Source organism: Aethalodelphis obliquidens, unplaced genomic scaffold (assembly GCF_003676395.1).
Source record: "Aethalodelphis obliquidens isolate GAN/ISIS:26980383/991018 unplaced genomic scaffold, ASM367639v1 scaffold11, whole genome shotgun sequence".
In the NCBI taxonomy this organism is placed as follows: domain Eukaryota; kingdom Metazoa; phylum Chordata; class Mammalia; order Artiodactyla; family Delphinidae; genus Aethalodelphis; species Aethalodelphis obliquidens.
Genome location: NW_020837955.1, coordinates 44,674,962 through 44,696,637, shown reverse-complemented (window position 1 = coordinate 44,696,637; position 21,676 = coordinate 44,674,962). Strand labels below are relative to the sequence as shown.

General features: G+C 54.8%; 2 protein-coding genes across 2 annotated transcripts in view; one reads left to right on the top strand and one right to left on the bottom strand.

Annotated features, from left to right (window-relative positions):
• LRRC27 (leucine rich repeat containing 27) overlaps window positions 1-21,565 on the bottom strand; it is a 38,188-nt gene extending 16,623 nt beyond the window's left edge. Inside the window, 12 exon segments of the mRNA XM_027111780.1 lie at window positions 840-1,063; window positions 1,396-1,510; window positions 2,436-2,799; window positions 5,311-5,448; window positions 5,531-5,541; window positions 5,595-5,651; window positions 10,162-10,292; window positions 12,848-13,113; window positions 14,417-14,507; window positions 14,606-14,681; window positions 14,935-15,058; window positions 21,076-21,565. Of these exon segments, the coding sequence (XP_026967581.1) occupies window positions 840-1,063; window positions 1,396-1,510; window positions 2,436-2,799; window positions 5,311-5,448; window positions 5,531-5,541; window positions 5,595-5,651; window positions 10,162-10,292; window positions 12,848-13,113; window positions 14,417-14,507; window positions 14,606-14,681; window positions 14,935-15,058; window positions 21,076-21,565 (2,087 nt within the window).
• STK32C (serine/threonine kinase 32C) overlaps window positions 21,483-21,676 on the top strand; it is an 82,683-nt gene continuing 82,489 nt past the window's right edge. The window contains exon 1 of the mRNA XM_027113008.1: window positions 21,483-21,675. Within this exon, the coding sequence (XP_026968809.1) occupies window positions 21,605-21,675 (71 nt within the window). The 5' untranslated portion in view covers window positions 21,483-21,604. The remainder of the gene's footprint in view (window position 21,676) is intronic.

Here is a 21,676-nt window from a genome sequence, read left to right as displayed (position 1 = left end):
AGAGGCACAGGGCAGCGTTCTCGGGGGCACAGGTAACCAGGAAGTGTGACGTGCTCCGCGGGGCTGTGTGGAGACTAAGCCACTGGACGGGGTCCCCACGCTGTTGCCAAGGAGGCCACCGAACGTGGTCTCGGGGCCCACGGCACAGAAACCACGGAGAGAGCTGCTGCTCGCCCTTTGATTCAAGAGCTGCCCTCAGCGAAGGCGGGCGGCACCCTGGGCACTGGGGAGCCCGAGCTGGGGGGAGGGGCACGTCCTGCCCGGCCTCCCGAGGTCCCCAGCCAGGTGCCCACCCGAGCCAGAGGGTGTGGACGGTGGCCGCGGGGGCAGCTGAGCCTCGGAGACAGAGGTGCTTAGCAAGTGGCGGGGGGGATGCTGAGCTTCCACAGCCGGGCAGCAGCGGGACCTGCCTGGATGCGGGGCAGAGGGCCGTCGGGACGCACAGCGAGGGCCCACTCCCGCCCTGCAGCCTGGACTCCCGCAGAGGGACACTCTGGGGCGTGGCCCGCGACCACCATGGCCCCGGGGGCCCAGGCCATGCAGTCACATCTGAGCCTCGCTGTCCGATGGCTGCGTCCTTGCCGTCAGGATGCCAGCTCCAGGGCAGGGCCACCGTGCACCCTGACCAGGTCTGAGGGCCTAACGTCACCCAGCCTCTCCCTGAAGGACATGAAACCCGACTTGAAAAGCACGTCTGGTGTCGGGACCACCACGCTGGCCCATTAGAACACGTGCCCTGAGGACCGTCTGCATCCGCAGGGTCCCAAGAGAAAACACTCAGGCGGGTGATGTCAGGAGGGTCTATTCGCAAGGTGGAGCAGGGGCCCTGCTAGGAGGACGGGCGGCAGCCACCCCGGGGCCCTGCGGTGAGGGAAGGAGGGGCTGCCGGCACCCAGCAGCGGGAGCGGTGGGCAGGGCAGAGGGACCCTGCCTCCCTCCCCGCTTCTCTCTGACCTCCCGCCGGAGCCCCCCCTGGCCGAACACAACCAGAAGGTGGAGGGCGCCGTCCACGCCAGCCGGCCTCGCGGGCCCAGAGCGTGGTGGAGACAGGCAGTTGGTGGGGCTGGAGGACAGAGGAGACAGAGGGGACAGTGAGGACAGGGCCCGAGCTGGCCCCGCACCGAGGCCGACCAAGCCAGCAACAGCCCCGCGGGGCAGAGGCAGGAGTGCACCCCCCCGACAGGCACGTTATTTTTAAGCCACTTTTCTTAAACAAGACCTGTAAGCTGGGTGATTGACAGGAGAGGACGGGTAGAGGAAGACCAAGGGACCAGAGGAGGAAACAGGGCAGAGGCGGGGCGGCGAACTTGAGGGCCTGCAGCCGCCCAGGGCACACGGCCCGCGAGGAGCAGCTTCCAGGCGAGGCCAAGCCCGCCCCGCTGCCCCCGACCTCACCTCCTGCGCTGCTCCATCTGGGCCGATACTCTCTTCCGGCAGGCCGGTGCGGCCCTGGGTCTGCTGCCATGGGGCCAGCTCGGGCAGGACGCTCTTGAAGGAGGGCGTCCTTGTCCTACGATGATACCAGGGCATCAGCCGAGCACCGCACTGAACCCCGTGACGGCCCCGAGGGTGAGTGCAGGGCCGCGGGCTGGCTGCATGGAGATGCCCCGACGGTCACAGACAGTTGCCACCCCCAGAATCCACAACGTAGGCAGGGTCGGCCATCAGGGCCTCCACCCCGCTCCCCGGGCCAGGCCATGGCTGGACCTACACCTGGGACCAGTAAAACTGTGCCATGCCGGGAAAAGGCTCGCACTGACTTGGACGAGGTACAACTTGGTTTCGGGGGTCTGTGGGCTGGGGAGACCTGCCCTGCACACCTCCAGCCCTCCCAGGGCTACGGCCAGGTAATCACACTTGAACAAGGTTTTACTTTGAAAAATTTTCAAACCTACAGAACAGGTGAAACAACAGTGCAGTAGACACGTGCACACCTTGCACGTGGATCAAAGCTCTTTAATCTGTTTTCCAATAGTGCCCAATGGCAGCCTTCTCAGACGGGCCCTTCCTCACTGTCCCGCCACAGACTTTTACCAGACACGTGGGGCGTGTGTTCACACCATCTGCAGGGCCACAGACCGGAGTGGCTGCTAACCATGTTCTGTGCCCTGGACGTGACATCACCGCCCTTGCCGACGTATGAGCTGTATTCCCCAATGTTACTGAGTCACGTTCTCTCTGTATATTCACACATCCACACACGTGTGCACACCCCCACACCCCCCCCCCACAGGATTTGAGTTTTTCTCTCGTGTAACCTCTTCCTCTGAGCCTGTTTTCTGCATAACTTTAACCTAAACCAGGCCTGGCATCTGCCGTGTAACGAACGATGGTGACGTGGACATACGTCCACCCGACGTCTTAACAGAGAATCACAAAATGATATTACAGCCGCGCAGAGATCAAGAAAGTACACCCTTGCTTTCAACTTTTACCTGAAGACGGGTCTCGGGCGGGGTCGCCGCTTCTCCTTGTCGCTCAGCACCGCCGTGAGGGCTGGGGGCAGCTCCGCCGGCAGGCGCTGGCGCTCCAGAACCTCCGCTTGCTGGTTCTCCACGATCTCCTGCCTCAGCTTCCAGAAGCGCCGGATCTCCTCCTCGCTCGGCCAGTCCTCCGGAGGCTCGGCGGACCTTCTGCACTCACGCAGGTCTAGTTTTCCCACAGGTGGGAAAAAGCCTGCCTTTTCTGTTACCATGGTTCCCTCTGCCTCCTGAGAATGAATGGCTTCTTCGTTGGGCTCACGCTCTGCGGATAAATCCACCAGGGGAGGTGGCGCCTCACTTACGCTCATCTTTTTAACTGGGGAAATCGACAGTGAATAAAAGGCCATTTTAGTAGACTGTACGTCCACGCCTGAGACGCGTGCAAACCTGGAGCCCGCTCCCTGCGCAGAAGGCTGGGTAGGGGCTGGTCCCTGTGCCCCAGGCCCTCACACTGCACATAAATCCATATAAATGAAGATATTTGCCCCATCCAGACCTTCTAGTATCTGCTTCTAATTGATGTTCAGCCCACACACCTGTAGTTTTTACTGCAATGCTTTTGCTGCCTTTTAAACACTTTGATCTCTAGTAAAGTTATGTGAGAGGAAATTGGCCCACTGCGTATTCATCCACAATTTGTGCCAGATCCCTCATCGGGCGCTAGGGCCACAGCTTCCCAGAGACGGGTGTCACCTGGCCTCACACGGTCTCCTTTCCCTGGACGTGCAGGGACACAGATGTGCTGACAGCCCGGTGGCCTGGGCCTGGAGCTGTGCGAGGGTGTGAGGGTGTGAGGGTGCGGGGCTTGCCCACCAAGCCTGGCCTCAGCCCTGGGGCAGGCTCTCTAGACCCCGCAGCCCCCTGTGTTCTTAAACACATTGAAACAGCCTTGTCCTGTCCAAGTTACCTTCTTGTACGGAGTGAATTCATTTTCAGCCGAATTTATTTAGCTATTTTCTACCTTTTTTTCTAGTCGATTATGTATCTATTATACTTGAACCAGTATAGCCCTCTTTGTATAAATACATATAGAAACTACAATTGGGGTTGAAAGACAATGGGTTTTAATTACACAATAAAATATTAAATTCTACAAAATATGTTCAGTGTCAGTGGTTTACAACTTTGTTTCCTGAAGCAAAAACTTTTCTTTCACATTTTTCGGAGAGTGTGGAATCCAAACAGGAGAACCAGGTGAGCACCTGGATGTCACGTGCTGGCATGACTGCAACCGCCTCATGGGACCCCAGGCCCAGGTCTCCTCCCAAGGGACCCCCGAGGGCGGCCGAGCAGGACACGCTGTGTCTGCACCAGGCACGGCACACGCGAGTCCAGGATGGCGAAGTCCTGACCACTACACGCTGGGGATCAGTGTTTTTAAAGAAAAACAGTTCACAAAGTGGGCAAAGATATGCTTTAAAAAATCCTAAGCAGTGACTAGAAATGAATGTATTTGTCCAATTTGCTTGTGGACAATCGACTTAGAGCCAGAGGCGAACTGGACCCATAGTGACACCAAACAGAAGGAGGGTGAACGCCAGCAAAGATAGTTTTTAAAGTCAAGCAAAACGGCAAAACACAAAAACTGTAAACAGGGACTTCCCTGGTGATGCAGTGGTTAGGAATCCGCCTGCCAATGCAGGGGACACGGGTTTGAGTCCTGGTCCTGGAAGATCCCACATGCCACGGAGCAACTAAGCCCGGGTGCCACAACTACTGAAGCCCACGTGCCTAGAGCCCACGTGCCACAACAAGAGAAGCCACTGTACCACAATGAAGAGCAGCCCCCGCTCGCCACAACTAGAGAAAGCCCACGTGCAGCAAGGAAGACCCAACGCAGCCAAAAATAAGTAATAAGTAAATAAATAAATTTATAAAAACAAAACCAAACAAACTACTGAAAATTAAACAAAAAGAGAAAAAAGATGTATTACTTCTAAGGGAAAACCAGTAAGACTGCTGACTTTTCGACAGACAGTGGAGTCCACAAGACAATAAAGGTATTTCTAAAGCAGTCACGATGCCTAAAGTCTAGGAGCCTATACAGTCTGCTAAAACAACCTTCAAAAATGAAGGGAAGGGCTTCCCTGGTGGCGCAGTGGTTGAGAGTCCGCCTGCTGATGCAGGGGACATGGGTTCGTGCCCCAGTCTGGGAAGATCCCACATGTCGCAGAGCGGCTGGGCCCGTGAGCCATGGCTGCTGAGCCTGCGCGTCCAGAGCCTGTGCTCCGCAACGGGAGAGGCCACAGCAGTGAGAGGCCCACGTACCGCAAAAAAAAAAAAAAAGAAGGGAAAATAAAGATGACCTTTTAAAATCCTGAAATAATTCATTATAATAAGACTCAATATAACACAAAAGACAGATCTTTAGGCCAACACCGTCAGCCCAGATGGAAGCACGAAACTGCAAGAAGAGATGAAGAGCACCAGAAGGGCGGCCATGTGAGAAAACGTAAGTAAGACAGTTCAAAGAGTCTCTACTGGATCCATTACACATATCAAAGCAAAATTCACGAAAACAGCAGCACAGAAGACAGGAAGGAGGCAATGGAGCTAACCGTTCACTGGAGAAGGAACAGAAATGAACACACAACAGCTGTCCACATCCACATGGACAAGCCTGGAAGACATCGTGCTGAGCCCCCAAACGCCAGGTCACCAAGAATACGCAAGGGATGATGCAACTTAGAGAAAGTTTGAAAGGAAGGCCCTTTAAACATGTATTGTGTAGGGATAGTAAGCGGTAACGCTTTCAAGGAAAGCAGTGAAGGATGAACAAAAGTCACGCTGGCCTGGGGGGAGGGGGCAGGTGGACTCACAAGCACACCTGGGTCCACAAAGGCCTGATGCCGGTCTTCCTTGAGCAGCAGGTACAGGGCTCCGCGTTTGCATTGCTCGTACCCTGTGCTCACATGTAGGACACATGTCACAGCAGCAACAGCTCTTGCGATCGGATCTGTGTTGTCTCAGGGGCAGAAGGATGGCGTGGAAGGGAGTTAAAGCATCGGCTGGGCTTCCCTGCTGGGTCAGGCCTGAATTTGCATTACAGGTCTGGTAACTGCAGAAGGCCGCGTTTAAAACTGTCTTTTATTTTATTGTTTTAGCACTTACAGCTCCACAGGTAACATCTTGACAGGATTTCTTTCTAAAAGCAAAGTTTTCAAATGCCTTTAAAACAAAACAAAAAATATGTAATTTAAAAGCAGAAAATCAAATGACCATCAAATTTCTTCACCTGTCTTCTCTTTAAGGGAGCGGCTTCAATGCAGACGTTTAGCCCATGCTCTGCCCCCACCAGCAAATAGACTCCACGTCTCAGCATCTGGTCAGGCTCTGGGCCTCAGCACTGCGGACACTTGGGACCAGGCAGTTCTTTGTTGGGGGGACCGTCCCGTGCCCAGTGGGTGTTTAGCGGCATCCTGGCCTCACCCCACTAGATGCCCCCCCCTCCCCAAGCTGTGACAACCACAAGATCTCCAGATGATGCCAACGTCCACTGGGGCACAATCGCCCTGCCTGAGAACAGTCACGGAAGGATGTCCAGGAGACAGAGTATCTGCTCTGCTTAGAGATGAAGAATTCGCACACTAAGGCCTCTTTGAAGTCTCAAAGCCAGGAAACATGGTGAAGGGGTGTTTCTCCCAGTACTTGACCAGGGATCTCTTCTGTCACTTAATAGCTATTAATATCCCTTACAAGGTTTGGCAAAAGACGTATCATAGACAGGAAGAAGATGTCCAATAAAACTTTACGAACTGAACGACAACGGACGACAAATGGTTCACATCAAACTCTACGTCGCCCCTTGTGTTCGGCTGCTTTTGCTTTTCCACATTTCATCAGGGCTCCGTCGTTATTAATGATCATTTTCTCTTTCTCTGTTGCTTTCAGGGATGTAAAAAGACTTCAGATGCCCTGGCTCGTTCAGTGTTTCAGCCACGGGGTGTGACGGCCCCTTCTCCTGGGCGTCCAGGCAGAGGCAGGACGCCCGTCTCCCGCCCTGCTCCACCCAGGCTTCACCGAGAGACTGAGGAATCCTCGGGGCGAGGCACTATTTAATCGCCAGGGACAGTCTGGCGCCCCGCACACCTGCCCTGCAGCAGACACAGCTGCGGTCTCACGGGGGAGGACCTCACAGCCCCGGGAGGGACAGAGAAGCTCCGCCTGCCTTCTCTGTCACTGGGCGTGACGTTCCATGCCCTGAGCAGCCCTGGGAGACCAATGGGGAGCAGAGTGGCCTGGAATGCAGGCTAACCTGTACCCACATCCTCAGCTGTCCTGCAGACAGCCCCCTGCAGACCCCATCAGCAAATGACGCTCCAGCTAGAGGGAGGGACGGTCTCGCGTCTCATTTTCCTTGGAAGGTGAAAAAATTAAAATTCAACACCACACTGACCAGAGTCCCCAGGATGTGAAAGGAGAAAATATAGTTTCACAGACACAGAATTGAGAGCTCTAGTAAGTATTCATTTAAACCAAGTTTAACTTTTTGACTGGCAGCCCTAAAGGAAAATCGGATTACCTGAGGAGCAGACAATTCTCTTTCCCTTTACTGTCTTGGATTTTCCTATTATTTAAAGTTTTTAAGAAGTAAACTTGGGGAATTAAACTTTCCTTGGTAAACACAAAGGCAAATTAGTTAAACATCGTTACTTCAACGTATTGGTTTTGGTTTAGTCCTCTTTTAATTTCGCTAATACAAAAAATAGCCAAGGAGGACGGCGTTTGCTCTTCTAAGATTCTTCAACAGGATGTGCAGGCAGCCACGTACCCTGGACCTTCCAACACGCCTTTCTCAAAGCCAAGGATGTTCCAGCCCACTTGTTTGTCTACTTGTTTGTTTGTTTTGGGGGGGGCATGTTAGCCAACTATGAACCTGAAAGTGTACAGGGGATTTTTCCACCTTATATAATAATACATTAGAATATTCTTGTGCACACTTTTAAGTGATAAATTCACAAATACTATCAGTAAACCACTGATTATTGCATTTCACGGACTTTCAACTGAACGCCACACATTATATACTGGCCTGGGGTCGTTTGCCTAAGGAAGCACATATACTGATGGGCCTTTGTAAACCTTCTCTCCCTGCTAGCAAGCTTACACATCCAAGACACTGAGAGCGGGAGAATGTGAACACTGGCGTTGTGTTTTTGTTTGCTTGTTTGTTTGTTTTTTGCAGTACGCGGGCCTCTCACTGTTGTGGCCTCTCCCGTTGCGCAGCGCAGGCTCCGGACGCGCAGGCTCAGCGGCCATGGCTCACGGGCCCAGCCGCTCCGCGGCATGTGGGATCCTCCCGGATCGGGGCAGGAACCCGTGTCCCCTGCATCGGCAGGCGGACTCTCAACCACTGCGCCACCAGGGAAGCCCTCTGGCATTGTTTTAATTAGGCTTTTTGGAAAGTTTAAGGCTTTCAATAAGCCCATAATTACTTAAAATTTCTAATGAATGTTTCAGCTCTTTAGCAAGCTGATCTAATTTTAATGATATAACTGGTTATAAATCACACGCAAAATTATATCTTAGACGACATTAAGCAGGTGGCTTTGACTGGCAAAGTCAAAGAATTCCAAAATTTGAGACCATGTATTTATTTTAGAATAAAGAATAGTGCTTATGAGCACAAGCCCTAGTTAGTTTTTATCCTTCGAGGAGCAATTACTCTCCAGAACTGAGTGCCATTTTGCTAAGACAGCCATGGACCAGAAGCATGAGACTGCCCTCGACACACCAGCCCAGTTCCCCGTGAAGAGCGGAGCCCCCCCAAGCCTCCCTGACACACACTCAGAGACGCCTGGGGCCACCGGGTCGCGCTGGCGGGGACCAGGTGGAAGCAGAGAAGGCATGGCTGCCTGTCACACTGCCGCTGGCAGACGCGCTGGCCGGAGCTGAGGACACTGCTCTAGGCAACCAGGCGCCGACCCAGTGGGTCCAGGAAGGCCCGGGAGCTCCAGGAAGACAGCTCCCGGGGGTGTCCCCACCCTGCCGGAGACACCCACTTGTCAACAGAAACTAGCTGCTTCCCTGCAGAGCCTGAAAAGGCACGGATGGCGCACGGGGGTTTTCGCTGTTACACAGACAAAATACTCACTTCTTTAAACATACTTTTAAAGCCAGTGAGCAATAGTTCAGGCAAGTGAAGGGCCTCTGCGCCTCTACTCTGCCATTTCACAGGGGCTGCAATGACTCTAGCAGGAAGGGGGTCACCCTTGGACCCCTCTGTTCCTCCCACGCCGTCCATCCCACCTGAATCCCCCGGCTCTCCTGCGTGGACGGCTGCAGCAGCCTAACTGGCCACGCTGCGGCACGCTCACCCCTCCTTTCAGAGTGATCTTAAAGCCCCGTCCCTCCCTTCAAACCGTCTGTGACTTCCTGCCTCTTTCGTGATGAAATTCAAACTAACGATCGCGCCTACCAGCTCTGGTCGACTGCCTCTGCAGGCACCTCCAGCCCCTTCCCTCCTCTGTTCCACCACATGGCCTCCCTGCTGCCCCTCCCATGCCCAAGGACACGGCCACCTCATGGCCCTTGCACGTGCTTTTCCCTCTGTCCAGCGTGCACTAATGTTAAAGGCGTGTCTGAAATTCACGTAATGAGGTTTCCTAAAGGTTAAGAAGCTGGCATAGAAGGACTGGGCACTGAGACACAGGGGCCAGGAGAGTGGGGTGGCCTCACGCTGCATGTGGCTCCAGGACTGGGGCGTGCCGGCTGACCTGTGGCTGCTGGGAGGGGCGGGTGAAGGGGGTAGGCAGCTTGGCCCCAGTTCTAGAGTGGGAGTGGTAGGAGACGCCCGGCATCGGAGAGGCAGGAATGTGGCTGGGTGGCACAGAGCTTGCTCTGGGGTTTCTGATTTTCCCAGAAAGGAAGAATGACTCATTATTTACCAGGAACCAGCGCAGTTACACACGGGCCCTTGGGAGCAAAGCTGCTGGTTTAATTCATGGACAGTATTTCTTTTGTTTGTTTGTTTGTTTTGGTTTTTTTGTTTTTGTTTTTTAACATCTTTATTGGAGTATAATTGCTCTACAATGGTGTGTTAGTTTCTGCTTTATAACAAAGTGAATCAGTTATACATATACATATGTTCCCATATCTCTTCCCTCTTGTGTCTCCCTCCCTCCCACCCTCCCTATCCCACCCCTCCAGGTGGTCACAAAGCACTGAGCTGATCTCCCTGTGCTACGCAGCTGCTTCCCACTAGCTATCTACCTTACGTTTGGTAGTGTACACATGTCCATGCCACTCTCTCACTTTGTCCCAGCTCACCCTTCCCCCTCCCCACATCCTCAAGTCCCTGCTCTAGTAGGCCTGTGTCTTTATTCCCGTCTTACCCCTAGGTTCTTCAGTACGGTATTTCTGACCCTTCAGGCAGCTTCACGTGAGGGAGTCAGAGGTGGAACCGGCTGCAGAAGCCGCGTGGACCACCCAGCAGAGGCGCTGTGGTACCGGCGTGCTCCGCGGCGCTCCGCGTCCTAAACTATAACCGTACAGGTGCATTTGGTACCTGCAGCCACCGCACCTCCGAGCTGGCTTTGAAAACGCCATTACACGCTTCTGCTCTACAGTCGACATTCAGTGGGGTGGGGTGTGGTTAGGCAGCCAAAGAACAGGCACTCGGGCATTTGAAGGAGATGATGGTGACCTCCTAACCTGGGAAAAGAAACGTGCAACTCACTTGTGGCAGCCGACCCCAGAAGGCAGCGCTGTGATCCCATTAGAGCGGAGGTGCAGCCAGGTGAGGTTAGGCAGCCCCTGAGAGAAGCGCTTAGGAACCGTGCAGAGGGCGTTCCGCTGACGGTGCGATTGCTGCCACGGGGAGAAAGAGAGAATGTTTTTGTCAAACAACTAAATTTAAAACATGCCACATCCTCAAAGCGCTTCCACTGGTGACTGTAATCATACATGCCAAGTTCAAAGAAAACCCATAACATTTATCCTTAAATCGTTTAAACGGGAGACACAAGTGTCAGGAAAACGAGGCCAGGCCTCACCGCGCAGCTGCTAGAGTGGCTTCCTGGTCTGGAGATGCTGCGTCTCGCCCGGCTGGCAGTTCAGACGCCACCACTGCACACATCACACCTCTCCCATCAACTATCCTTTAACATCCAACTTCATCCCCAAGGGCATCTGAATCCTATTCTCCCTCCCGGGCCCACGCTGCCCAGAGAACGAGGGCAGGAGCCACGCCCGGGCCTTGGTTCTCATGCAAGGAGACACAGAAAAGGAAACCAAAGAACACACACGCTGCGTTAGCTCTGGCGTCCTCTGTGGTAGCAACGGCCGCACAGAAACAGCCAGTAACCATCACGTCAGGAAGTCTGATACGTCACGCGGTGGGCCCTCAGGTCGGATCGTAAATAAGACAGGACAGTACGAAGGGGGGAGGACAGGGCACACGCACACTGACCCTCCCCCCGCGATACGTGCAAGTACGATTTTACAGTCACAGTGCGGCAGGACTGTGGGTGACAGACATCCCTTCTCTAATGCTGTTGATACACGCTGCATAGATTTACATGATCACGTATACTATACACACGTACGTATTTACGTGTCTCTATTTACCAGGGCAGCAGAGTGTAGGCGTTAAGGGCACTGGTCTGGAAGCCAAGCTGCCTGGGTTCAAATCTAGGTTTTGAAAATCTATGAGCTGTGTGACCTAGAGCGAGTTCCCGAACTCTCTGTGCTCCAGAGGCCTGGCCTGTTCCGGGTGCAGCAAGTGAGCAGCGCCTGGCACACAGGGGTGCAGGGAAGCACCGGTCGTCACGACTGCGCTGCTCTATTAAAGCCCGCGGAGCACAGCACGTGGCGCCTGCAGGCCGCTCCTTTTCCACCAGTTTCTCAGCTCCCAACTCTGCTGCCAAGACCACCTTCCAAGTCCCTTCAAGTTTAAGGCAGAAACTTGAGAGACACCGGCTGGAAACCACACTCCACAAATATGCTGAGAACACAATCCCTGAGCAGCTAAGATGCGGCACCGTCGCTTGCTGTTGGCGGCGGGCGCAGCCTCTGGGGAGTGAGTGGCGACTGGACACAGTGTGGGGACGCCTTCGCGCCGGGACACTCTTGGCCTGGCCGCCAGGTCAGCTTCAGGCTCTTGCTCTCTCAGCCCCAGCGCTGAAGCCGCAGATCCTGGTAAACACCAGAAAAGGAAATCTCAGAGAGACAAGCTAGCATTTGCCATCGCCCCACAGGGGCCGGCCTGACTGCATCACACGAGCCCGTCCTCCCTCCTCGGTTCTGTGAGGCCGTGTGAAGATGGGGGTCAGTGTTCCCTGATCATAAGGGTCTCTGGAAGTGATAATGGTGGCTCCAGAGAGTGTTGCTATGGCTGCAAAATGCACCCGTAACCCCTAAAAGTCCACCACTCTGCGTGGCCACCTCACTCAGTGATTTGTTGCCATGGTAGTAAAATGTATATTGACGTCTCTGTTTTCTGAGAAGCATAAACAAAGTTTCTTCATTAAGCCTGAAGAAGGCCTGGAATGTCCTCCTTCTTTCTTTATGCATGACACTGTTGGGTTCCTTGTTCAGAGCTGAGAGCATTTGCTTCATTAAAAGTGGTGCCTTAGAGGATGACCAGTAATCACTCATGGAGGTCAGTGCTAAGAAGAGAGACCCCAAGACCAGTGCTTGCCTGACGGGAAAAACAGGGCGTGCGACACAAACGGGGTTAATAAACTAAGTAGCTACTTAAAATCTAAGTACACGGCTTTTGTAAAAGCACTCAAAACCGTCAATCAACAGGGTAACAGTGCAATGCGTGGCTGTGTGTACCATGCTGAGGACACTGTGCCTTATATGCTTATCATTTAATTCCCCTAATAACCCATAAATAGATTCTCATTCCCATCTTCCAGGTGAGGACATGATGAGGTTTAAGGAAATTACGTGACTGCTGGGCAGTGACAGAACAGCTGGTGAGGGCCCCTGCCCGTCTCCCCTCAAGGCTGTGTGATGGAACCTTGTTCTATAAATCGCGGGAGGAGACAGACCCACTAGATCTTAAGCAGGCAAGGGCCGGACCTGGTGAAGGCACCAGAGGCACCAGGTAGAGTCAAGCCTGTGACATCTGCAAAGCTGTGGGTGACAGTTTTTACTGCACTTATTTTAGGGGTGTTGTGTTTTGATTAAGAGGCCAAGGGTGTTTTCGGCAAGTCGCCCCCCAAACCCAGGAGAGGACATCAGAGTCTTCATCATCTGTGACATCAGAGGACATCAGAGCAGCACACAAAACCCCAAGTTAACCCTCCTCTATCTCATTCTCGAATTTCTCTCTAAAAGAAAACTGCACGTAAGAAGAGCCTTCAATCACAGCTATGTCGCACATACGTACCATGCCCCAGAGGTGCCCCACTCACTCTGAGGTTGGGAACTTTAAAGATCGCTCCTAAATGGTGAAGACCACTGTGACTCAAGTCTAAAACTGATGAAGAGAGGATGACCCCCTTGACACCCTCGTGAGCCTCCCTGGAGGGGGACGCAGGTTTGCTCCTAGCCTGCCCAGCGCCGCTCTCCGGGATCAGCAGCCCCACAGGCAGCCTAGCAGGAGCTGCTTCCCTCCATCCGTCAGCCAGGAGGAAGCAATCCTCCGGGGACCACCGCTCATCCTCCCGGGTCTGGAGTCACCTGCAGACAGGGAGGGGAGATGCAGCAACAACTAGGTACACGGGCACACTCACTGTCTAGCTCATGGCGGATTTGTGTTTGCTTACAAAGACCATTGTTTCTAATAATCAGTATCATAAACGTGACTTCTGTAAAACAAACTGGACTGCAAGAAGGTTCAGATTAAAATGTTCTGCTCCTCCTTTGCACCGTGGAGTTCCAAGATTTGACTTTTAATTCCTGGAAAATGCAATGGCTATTTTAGGGATGAAAACAAGTCAGAAGATTTCAAAGCGCACAAGCTAATATATCCCTTCTCTAAATGCAGTGGGGTTCCTAAGTTCGCACTTTCTTATTTGCCCCGCGGTTCTGTGGCATTTCCATTAGTGTTCCGCTCCACGGAGAATCCTGACAGCTCAGGTTACCGCTTTGACTCAGCGATCAGCGCTGGGTCTGGCTAGCACCCAGATTAGGCTGGGGGTGGGAACCGGTCAAACTAGAACCTTGAATTTTACTTGTTCAACAATAGTTTTGCTCGACACAAAGTTTAAGAACTGTATTTCACCAGAACCTCATTCGGTGAGGCACACGTCCGTGTTTAATTCCCGATTTATCCGGCAATAACAACCAACACTGGAATGTTTCAGGGCTCAGAAGCCTTCGCTCATTGATACAAAACTCTCGACAGCAAGAGGGAAGAGATATGGGAACATATGTATATGTATAACTGATTCACTTTGTTATGAAGCAGAAACTAACACACCATTGTAAAGCAATTATACCCCACTAAAGATGTTAAAAAAACAAAAAAAAACTCTCGATAGCCAACACCTGGGAAACGTGTGTGCGTCTCCCTCCCTCCATTTTAGGGATGGGAAACACGAGGAACCGCCCAAAGGTCAAGCAATTAACGAGTGGCGGGGGCCAACCCACCGCAGGCTGCCGGCGCTCCCTGAAGACCCTGGGCCTCCCCTGGGGTCCTTTTCTGTGTTTTAGCGGGAGAGAGGCTTCAATCTCCCGCAAACCTCTGAACAGAAAGAAGGCCTCAGGACCGAGAGCAAAACCACAGGGCCTAAAAGCGGGCGGAGCGGGCTCCGTGGGGTCGGGGAGGCGGCTCTGGGTCCCGGCGCCCTCCCCGGTTTCTCCACCGCGCCGGGCCGCCCTCGAGGCCCCGCAGCTCCGCACCCCGCAAGCCCGCGGTGCCCCCAGCCTCTGGGGATGCGCCCCCGCTCCCGGCCCGCCCCTCGCCCCCCATCACCCGGCGCCCCAGCCTCTCTCGAGGGGCCCCCGGCCCCGACCCCGGGCCCGCAGCCCTGCCTCACCCTCGGCGCCCGCCAGCCCACCCGACGCCCGCACGACCCAGGCGCCGAGGGCGGCAGTCCAGCAGCGGAAGCTGCCGGCCCCACGCGGTCGCTATGGAGACGCCCAGCCTTACGGAGGCCCGCAGGCGCCAAGCCGGGCGGAAGGCGCGCAGTCGCGGGGCGCGCGGGGCGTCTGGTGCGCCTGCGCACGTGGCACTCATCCAGACTCCAGCGGTCCGCCCGGAGCCGCAGCGCCGCAGCGCTGGCGCGCCGCCCGCGACCTCCTCTGCCGGGCAGTCGGTGACACACACAGAGGTGGGGCGTTCCGGACGAAGGGGACATGTGTGCCGAGGCCCGGAGTGTCGTGATGCGCGAGCGCGCGCCTCTGCGGAGCGGGCGGCGGGGCACCTGCCGGTGGGCTCTTCGGGGGACCGCAGGTTACCCACGGGAAGGCTCGCATTTCAAGTTGACCATCTGGCGTCAAGAACTTGAAAGTCCTTCCCGTTTTATACCTTCCCGTCTGCAGCAGGCAGACCTACGTCTTCTTGGGGGTCACAGGATGGCTGTCCCGGTTGCAGTCGTCACTCGGACGCCCATCACCCGGGAGGAGAAGGAAGCCCCCAGTAACTGCCTCTGAGATCTGGCCGGAATCGCTTCGGCTACCTAGACCAATCAGCAGAAAGGAAATGAGACCACCACAGGGCTCGGACCAATCAGGATTTCTCTGTGGGTCTGGACCCCCCCCCCTCCTCGCACTTCTCAAGCACTCAGGTAAAGGGTCTGCATACCTCTTATCAGTCAGGCGGCGAGCCACTAGAGGATGACGTCATTAAGGGATTTGACCTTTGCCATTGCGGAGGCTGGTTGGACAATCTCTGAAGGCTGCTGCCCTCCGCCTGATGCTGCAGCTTGAAGTGTGCAGGGCAGGTACTCAGGAAGGGAAGGTGGAGGTAAAGGGGGGACCAGCGAGCCCAAGCTGGAACCCACGAGGATGGATGGATCATGTGGCACCGATGGTCACAGAACTACACACACACCCAGCCCAGGAGTTGGAGAAGCTAAAAGACTCGGGGAGACAGACTAGCTGCACGCCTGCCCCCAACCAGTGAGGTGAGCTGGCAGAGAAAGGACATTGTGTGCGAGCTGCAGCCACACCTGGGCCCCTGCCCTGGCCGTCCAAGTATAAAATCATTACAGCTGCTACCTCACTGCACCCCCTTACCCGCCAAATCTCATGCACAGTGCCCCTTGGGGCCGAGTTAGGAAAGCTGCAGGAAAGAGGATTCTGGAGAAGTAGTTCAGCCTATACACACTGACACATCGCACAGCCACCGTGATACCGGAAAACAAATGGAGGTACTGATAGGAGTGAGGAAAGGGGTGACTGGTCGCTGAGCAGGCAACCCGAAGTGTCAGCTACAAGAGCCACTGAAGACTTTCACACTGATTTTAACATAAGGCCCGCCTTGTTGTAAAATGATCACTTTGGATTTCTGCTGTGGTCATGGCAGGTGATGCCATTCAGAACAACCCTTCCACAAACAAGGGAGTGAGGAATATTTTCTGCATGTATGCTGTATGTCGAAACTAGACTTTATTCTATATACGTTCTTAGAACAAAATATGGGTGAATTTTATTTTATTCTTAGGCTAAGAAAGGATTTCTTAAACAGGATATAAAAGCACTAACCATAAAAACAGATGTTGATAAATTCACTACATTAAAAGTACTCTTGTTTATCTAAAAGATACCATAAGGAAAATTAAAAGTTGAGCCCCAAATGAGAGGTTATTGGCAATTTTCATATCCAATAAAGATTAGTATCCACAATATATAATCCAATGAGGATTAACATGCAGAATACATAAAGAACTCCTATAATTCAATTTTAAAAAGCTTAAGACAATAGTTACATTTAGATTAATAGGCAAGAGATATGAACGAACAACTCCCAGGAGAGAAAAAAAAATGGCCAATAAAGATATAAAAAGATGCTCCACTTTACCAGCTAGCAGGGAAATACAGTTTTATCTGAAATGAGATACTGTTTTACCCTTGCTCAGTTGGCAAAAATGAAGAAGTCTGGGAACACCTGTGTTCATGCCCGTAGCTCATTCTTCTGTCAGGGTGTCCACCGGAACTTGGGGCGTCTGGGAGAGCAGCCTGCTCTCCTGTCGGGCTGGATCCCCACGTGCAGTGACCCCCACCGTTCCCCTCTGGAGTCTCATCAGGACACGTGGGCAGAGACATTCACAGCAGCCTCACTCATTTTAGCAAAACCTGGGAAGGACCCCAAAGGCCAAGAAAGAGAAAGTCATGAAATGAACCAACAATAGCTACTCACAACAACAAGAATGAATCTTAGAAACAGCTTTTGACAGAAAAAGCAAATTCCAGGAGACTTCATAGAGTATGAAATGCTTTTCATACCAGCAAAACTAAATGATAAGCTGCAAATGTGAATGATAAGATTCTAAAACCAAAAATCAAGAGACGAGTTGGCCCATAATATGAGCCGGGGGAAGCAGGAGATGGGGTGCACCTGGTGGGTGTTATGGGCTGAACTGTGTCCCTCAAATCCCATCCCTGACCCCCAGTACCTCAGAATATGACTTATTTGGAGATAGGGTCTTTAAAGAGGTGAGTAATATTAAATGGGGTCATTGAGTGGTCCTCATCCAGTGTGACTGGTGTCTTTATAAGAAGAGGAAATTAGGACACAGACACACAGAGGGATGACCTCGTGAGGACACAGGGAGAAGACGACTGTCTGCAAGCCAAGGAGAGAGGCCTCAGGAGAAACCAGTCCTACTGACTCCTTGATGTCAGACTTCCAGCCTCAGACCGTGAGAAAATAAATTTCTGTGATTTAACTGCCTGCTCTGCAGGTTTTGTTAGCAGAGCCCCAGGAACCAATGCAGTGGAGGTCCAAGGACGGGTGGTGTCTCGGTCCAGGCCGGGGCAGAGGGCGGGGTTGCTGGTGAGTTGGGTGGCTGCTAAGGGCTATTTCATTCTTACACTTCAGAACATTTGTACTTTTTTTAAGGTTTTTTTTTTTTTTTTTTTTTTTTTCTCCCTGCGTGGCTTGCGGGACCTCAGTTCCCTGACCAGGGATTGAACCCAGGCCCTCGGCAGTGAAAGCTCATAGTCCTAACCACTGGACCGCCAGGGAGTTCCCAGAACGTTTATATTTTGCGTGCGTCCCTTTGTCTGCATCCTGCTACACAGCAAAAGAAGGGCTGCAGTGGGGGCGGGCGCAGAACCAAGCGTCTGCTGCCTGTCTCCTGGGTGCGGGGCGGGGGGGAGTCCTAACACCCATTCCTGCTCAAGCCTGAGCCTGGGGGTCGTTCTTGGATGTCAACAGAGCCGTTCCCACGCTCCAGCTGGGAACTTGGGCAGCTACTTGCCTCCCAGGCCTTCTTTCCTTCATCTGTGAGGTGGGATGGTCACAAGAGGTGTTTTGTAGGGTAGCTTATACCTGGAGTCTCACCCAGACCTGATTTAATGGTGGGACTTGGGACTTCTGAGCTGATAATATTTAGATGAGATTTTGGACTTAGAGTTGAAGCTCTAACGGTGAGATTTTGGGGATGCTGGGATGCGGTGAATGTATTCTGCGCATGGAATAGGCTTAGATTTGGGGGGACCAGACGGTGGACTGTAGTGTGGGTTTAGTGGTGGCCCCCCAAAAGATATGTCCACCCAGAACCTGTGAATGTGACCTTACTTGGAAAGAGGGTAATTAAGTTAAAGAAATCAAGAAGGTATCATCCTGCGTTAAGGTGAGTCCTAAATCCTATGACAAATGTCCTGATAAAGGAGAACACACAGATGGAAAGACGATGTGATGATGGAGGCAGAGCTTGGGGTGATGCCTCTGCAGGCCGAGCGATGCCACGGACTTCCTGGAGCCGCCAGAAGCTGGGAGAGACGTCTCAGGACCTCCAGAAGGGACCACCCCTGCTGACACCTTGATTTCCGACTTCTGGCCTCCAGAATGGGGAGAAAACACACTTCTGTTGTTTTCACCCATAAGTCTGTGGTCCTTTGTCACAGCAGCCCTGGGAACTGACACACTAGGAGCCTCATGGAGTTAAGCGGCGAGTTTGTGCTTCAGTCCTGGTACCATGACAACGGAGAGGAAGGATTCCTTCCCAGCAGCCATGGGGCTCCTCTTCTCCACTGAGCATTTTCCTCTCCCCATTCATGCTCTCTGGAGTCATCGGAAGCCAGGCAGCCCCATGACCCCGAGAATCAATACCATCACTAAGCCACCCAGCCACCCAGCACCTGGCTCCCCACCTCCTTGCTTCCACATGTACTTTGTCCCATGTCCCACCAGGGCTAAGTCGGATGGCACTGCAGCCAGGGATGACCTGGTTTTCCATTTCCTACTGGGAAGGGGACTCATGGTTTCCCACATAAGTTAGCAACTCAGGATCCGAATCCCATTTGAGCTTGTTTCCTGTTTCCTGGGGCCAGTTCTGGTATGTTTCCCAGCAGGAAACAGCACATTCAAATTGGGCAATCTGAAGGGAGTTTAAAAACAGGACTATTTACAAAGGTGCAGGCAGCATGTTAATTTCAGAATGATGCTATTGGACAAAGTACACATGAAAACTGGAGACTCTGCCAACGATCCCACCCTCTCAGGAAGCTTGGCTTTTTGGATGAATTATGGGTTGACGCACGTTTGTGTTTGGGTTTCAGGGCTTGAGCCTTGAATACAAATCAGACCCCTGCTGTTCTGCACATGCCCTAAGTGGGCACTCGCCGTCCGCCAGAGACACTGGCCACTTTCTGCCCTCGCACACACTCTCATTTCAATCTCAGGGACAGTGTCATCACAGCTCCTGGGCCCCAGGTCTTCACAAGGTCACTTGCTCGGACCCCTGCCGACCGCCCCAGCTGCAGCAGTCCTGTGATCACGCACTGCCCACGATCCTGTGTGGGCGCTCCCATGTGCTGGGTGTCGTGGACACGTTTATCTGGTTACTGAGTCACTGACAGTCCCCTGTCACTGGCACAGGATGGAGAAGCCCCTGTCCTCACCCTGCTGAAGTTCCTGATCATTGTGGGCACCCCTGGGCACAGGGACACTTTGCTGGCCTCACTGCCCCCTCCCCGTTCACAGGTAAGTCCCTCCCAGGCCCCTAGAACTTCACAGTGGCCCTCGGTGGAGTGTGGCAGCCTGGTCTGCTCTCCCGTGAGGCAGCTCCTGGCCTTTGCTCTGTCTCCTGCCCACTCTGCACCCCTTGCTCTCAGCCTGCCTGGGGTGACACTCTGCCTCGGTGCCCCCCCCCCCCACCGTCTTCAGAAACATTCCTTCACTCGCTGCTGCCCCGGAAGGATGCCTACAGAGCCCCTCCTCTGTGCCGGCGCTGAGCTGGGTGCCTTCAACATGCTGACTGGGAGAGGGCAATGGTAGGAGGGAGCCATGTTCCGAGAGCGCCTGCAGCTCAGCATAAGGAGGCTGAGCCCAGCCTGGGAGCCCAGAGCCCAGGGAACTCGCCTCCCTGGAGTTTAACTCAAGACTGGATGCACGGCAGGTGGCAGTCGGCCCGGTTATGCTGCGGTAAATACACCTCCCAAATCTCGAGGGCTTCCCGCAGTGGCCGATTTCTCCCTTGTTCTGTGCATCCACTGCTGGTTGGAAGGTGGTCGCCAAGTGATGGGGACTCCTCTTGGCCAGGGGGGCACGTATGGCCAGTCTGGACACTGGCTCCTGAAGTGTGGCTCAGAAATGACACAGTTCACCTCTGCCCACATTTCATTGGTCAAGCAGGTCACAGTGGTCAAGGGGCTCCACCGAATTTCAAAGGTGGGGTCGGGGACAAGCGTAGTTCTACCTCGGGCAGTGGACGGGAAGCGGGAACAGCCAAGACTGAGTGCCACTACTTGAGGGGGGGGCGAGCCAGGTGAGGGGCTGCGAGGGCAGGACAGAGCCCGGGGGGGCTGAAAGATGTCCACGGAGGGACGGGCGGTGGCGGGAGAGACCCGCAGGGCCTGGTGCCTTGGCCTCCAAGCCGGGTGGGTGGTCTTCTGTCAAGGCGGGGCAGGGGTGGGTGGTCCTCTGTCATGGTGGGGCAGCGGAAGGCCCTTTCAGGACTTCCTAGGGTAGGAAGGAACCGCCAGCTCTGCGGGCAGAACCTAAGGAGGCAAAGGCTTCCAAAAGTCTAAGACAACTCATAACAAAACAATTCTTCAGTGAAAAAGTCTTAGGCGCAGGGAGCTGGGCGGTACTGAGAGTCTTCTCCTGGGTCGTTGGCTGTGCAGAGCGCTTTATCCGCGAGGTCCCTCCCGGCCAATCGAATGTCGGGAGGCGCATCGAGGTCAAATCGCGCCTCGGACCACACCCCCCACCCCCATACGCTGTACAAGGTCCCCGGGCGGCCTGAGGCGCGGACCGTCGCCAAGGGTTTCCGCTCGGGAACCGTGCCGGGCGGACTACACTGAGGGCCGGACTGGAGACCCAACCAAGGGTACCCCGAGAGCGCAGGCGCGTGTGCCCAGCGTCGCCGTGACCCCGGGCGCGCCCGTGCGTGCGTGTGCGCGCGCGCTCGCTGTCAGGCTCTGGGCCGGCCGACCGGAGAGGGGCTCGCGCACCGGGCCCGACTCCGCGCCGCCACCTCCGTCCCTCCCTCGGCGGTGCAGCCGCATGGGGGTATCGGCGCCGGACCCGGGACCGCGGGGCTGCGCGTCCTGACACCGACCCGGCCTCGGCCCCCGCACAGCCGTTTCCCGCCACCCCATCCCGGGTCCCGCGCGTGGTCTCGCCAAGGGCAGAACCGCAGGATGAGGTTTAAGGCTTCCTCGGGTCGGGCGGCAGCAGTCCGCAAGCCACCTTTGTTCACAAAGGCCAAAGGGGCCCACTCCTTCTCTCCTGGCTCTGCCGCCGCGTCGTCGTGCTTTGCATCTGCCCCTACTGAGGCGGGAGGCGGGTACCCGTAGCCGCTCGCCGAACCCCGCTCCGGCCCCGCCCCGTCTCCGCCCCCTGCGCTCGCTCCGCCCCGACTCCTTCCCGCCGGCCCCGCCCCGGCCCCGCCCCCGCGCGCTAGCGTTCGGCGGAGCCGCCCGGGCGGCCGGGACCCGCGAACGCCGAGCCTGGGGCGCAAGGCGAGCGCTGCCAGTCGCTCCAGCTCCTGCTCCTCGCCCGGCGGGCGGGCCATGTCCCGGACTCTGGCCGCGGCGCGCACTCCGGTCCGGCCATGAGGAGCGGCGCCGAGCGCAGGGGCAGCAGCGCCGCGGCGCCCCCCGGCTCGCCGCCCACCGGCCGCGCG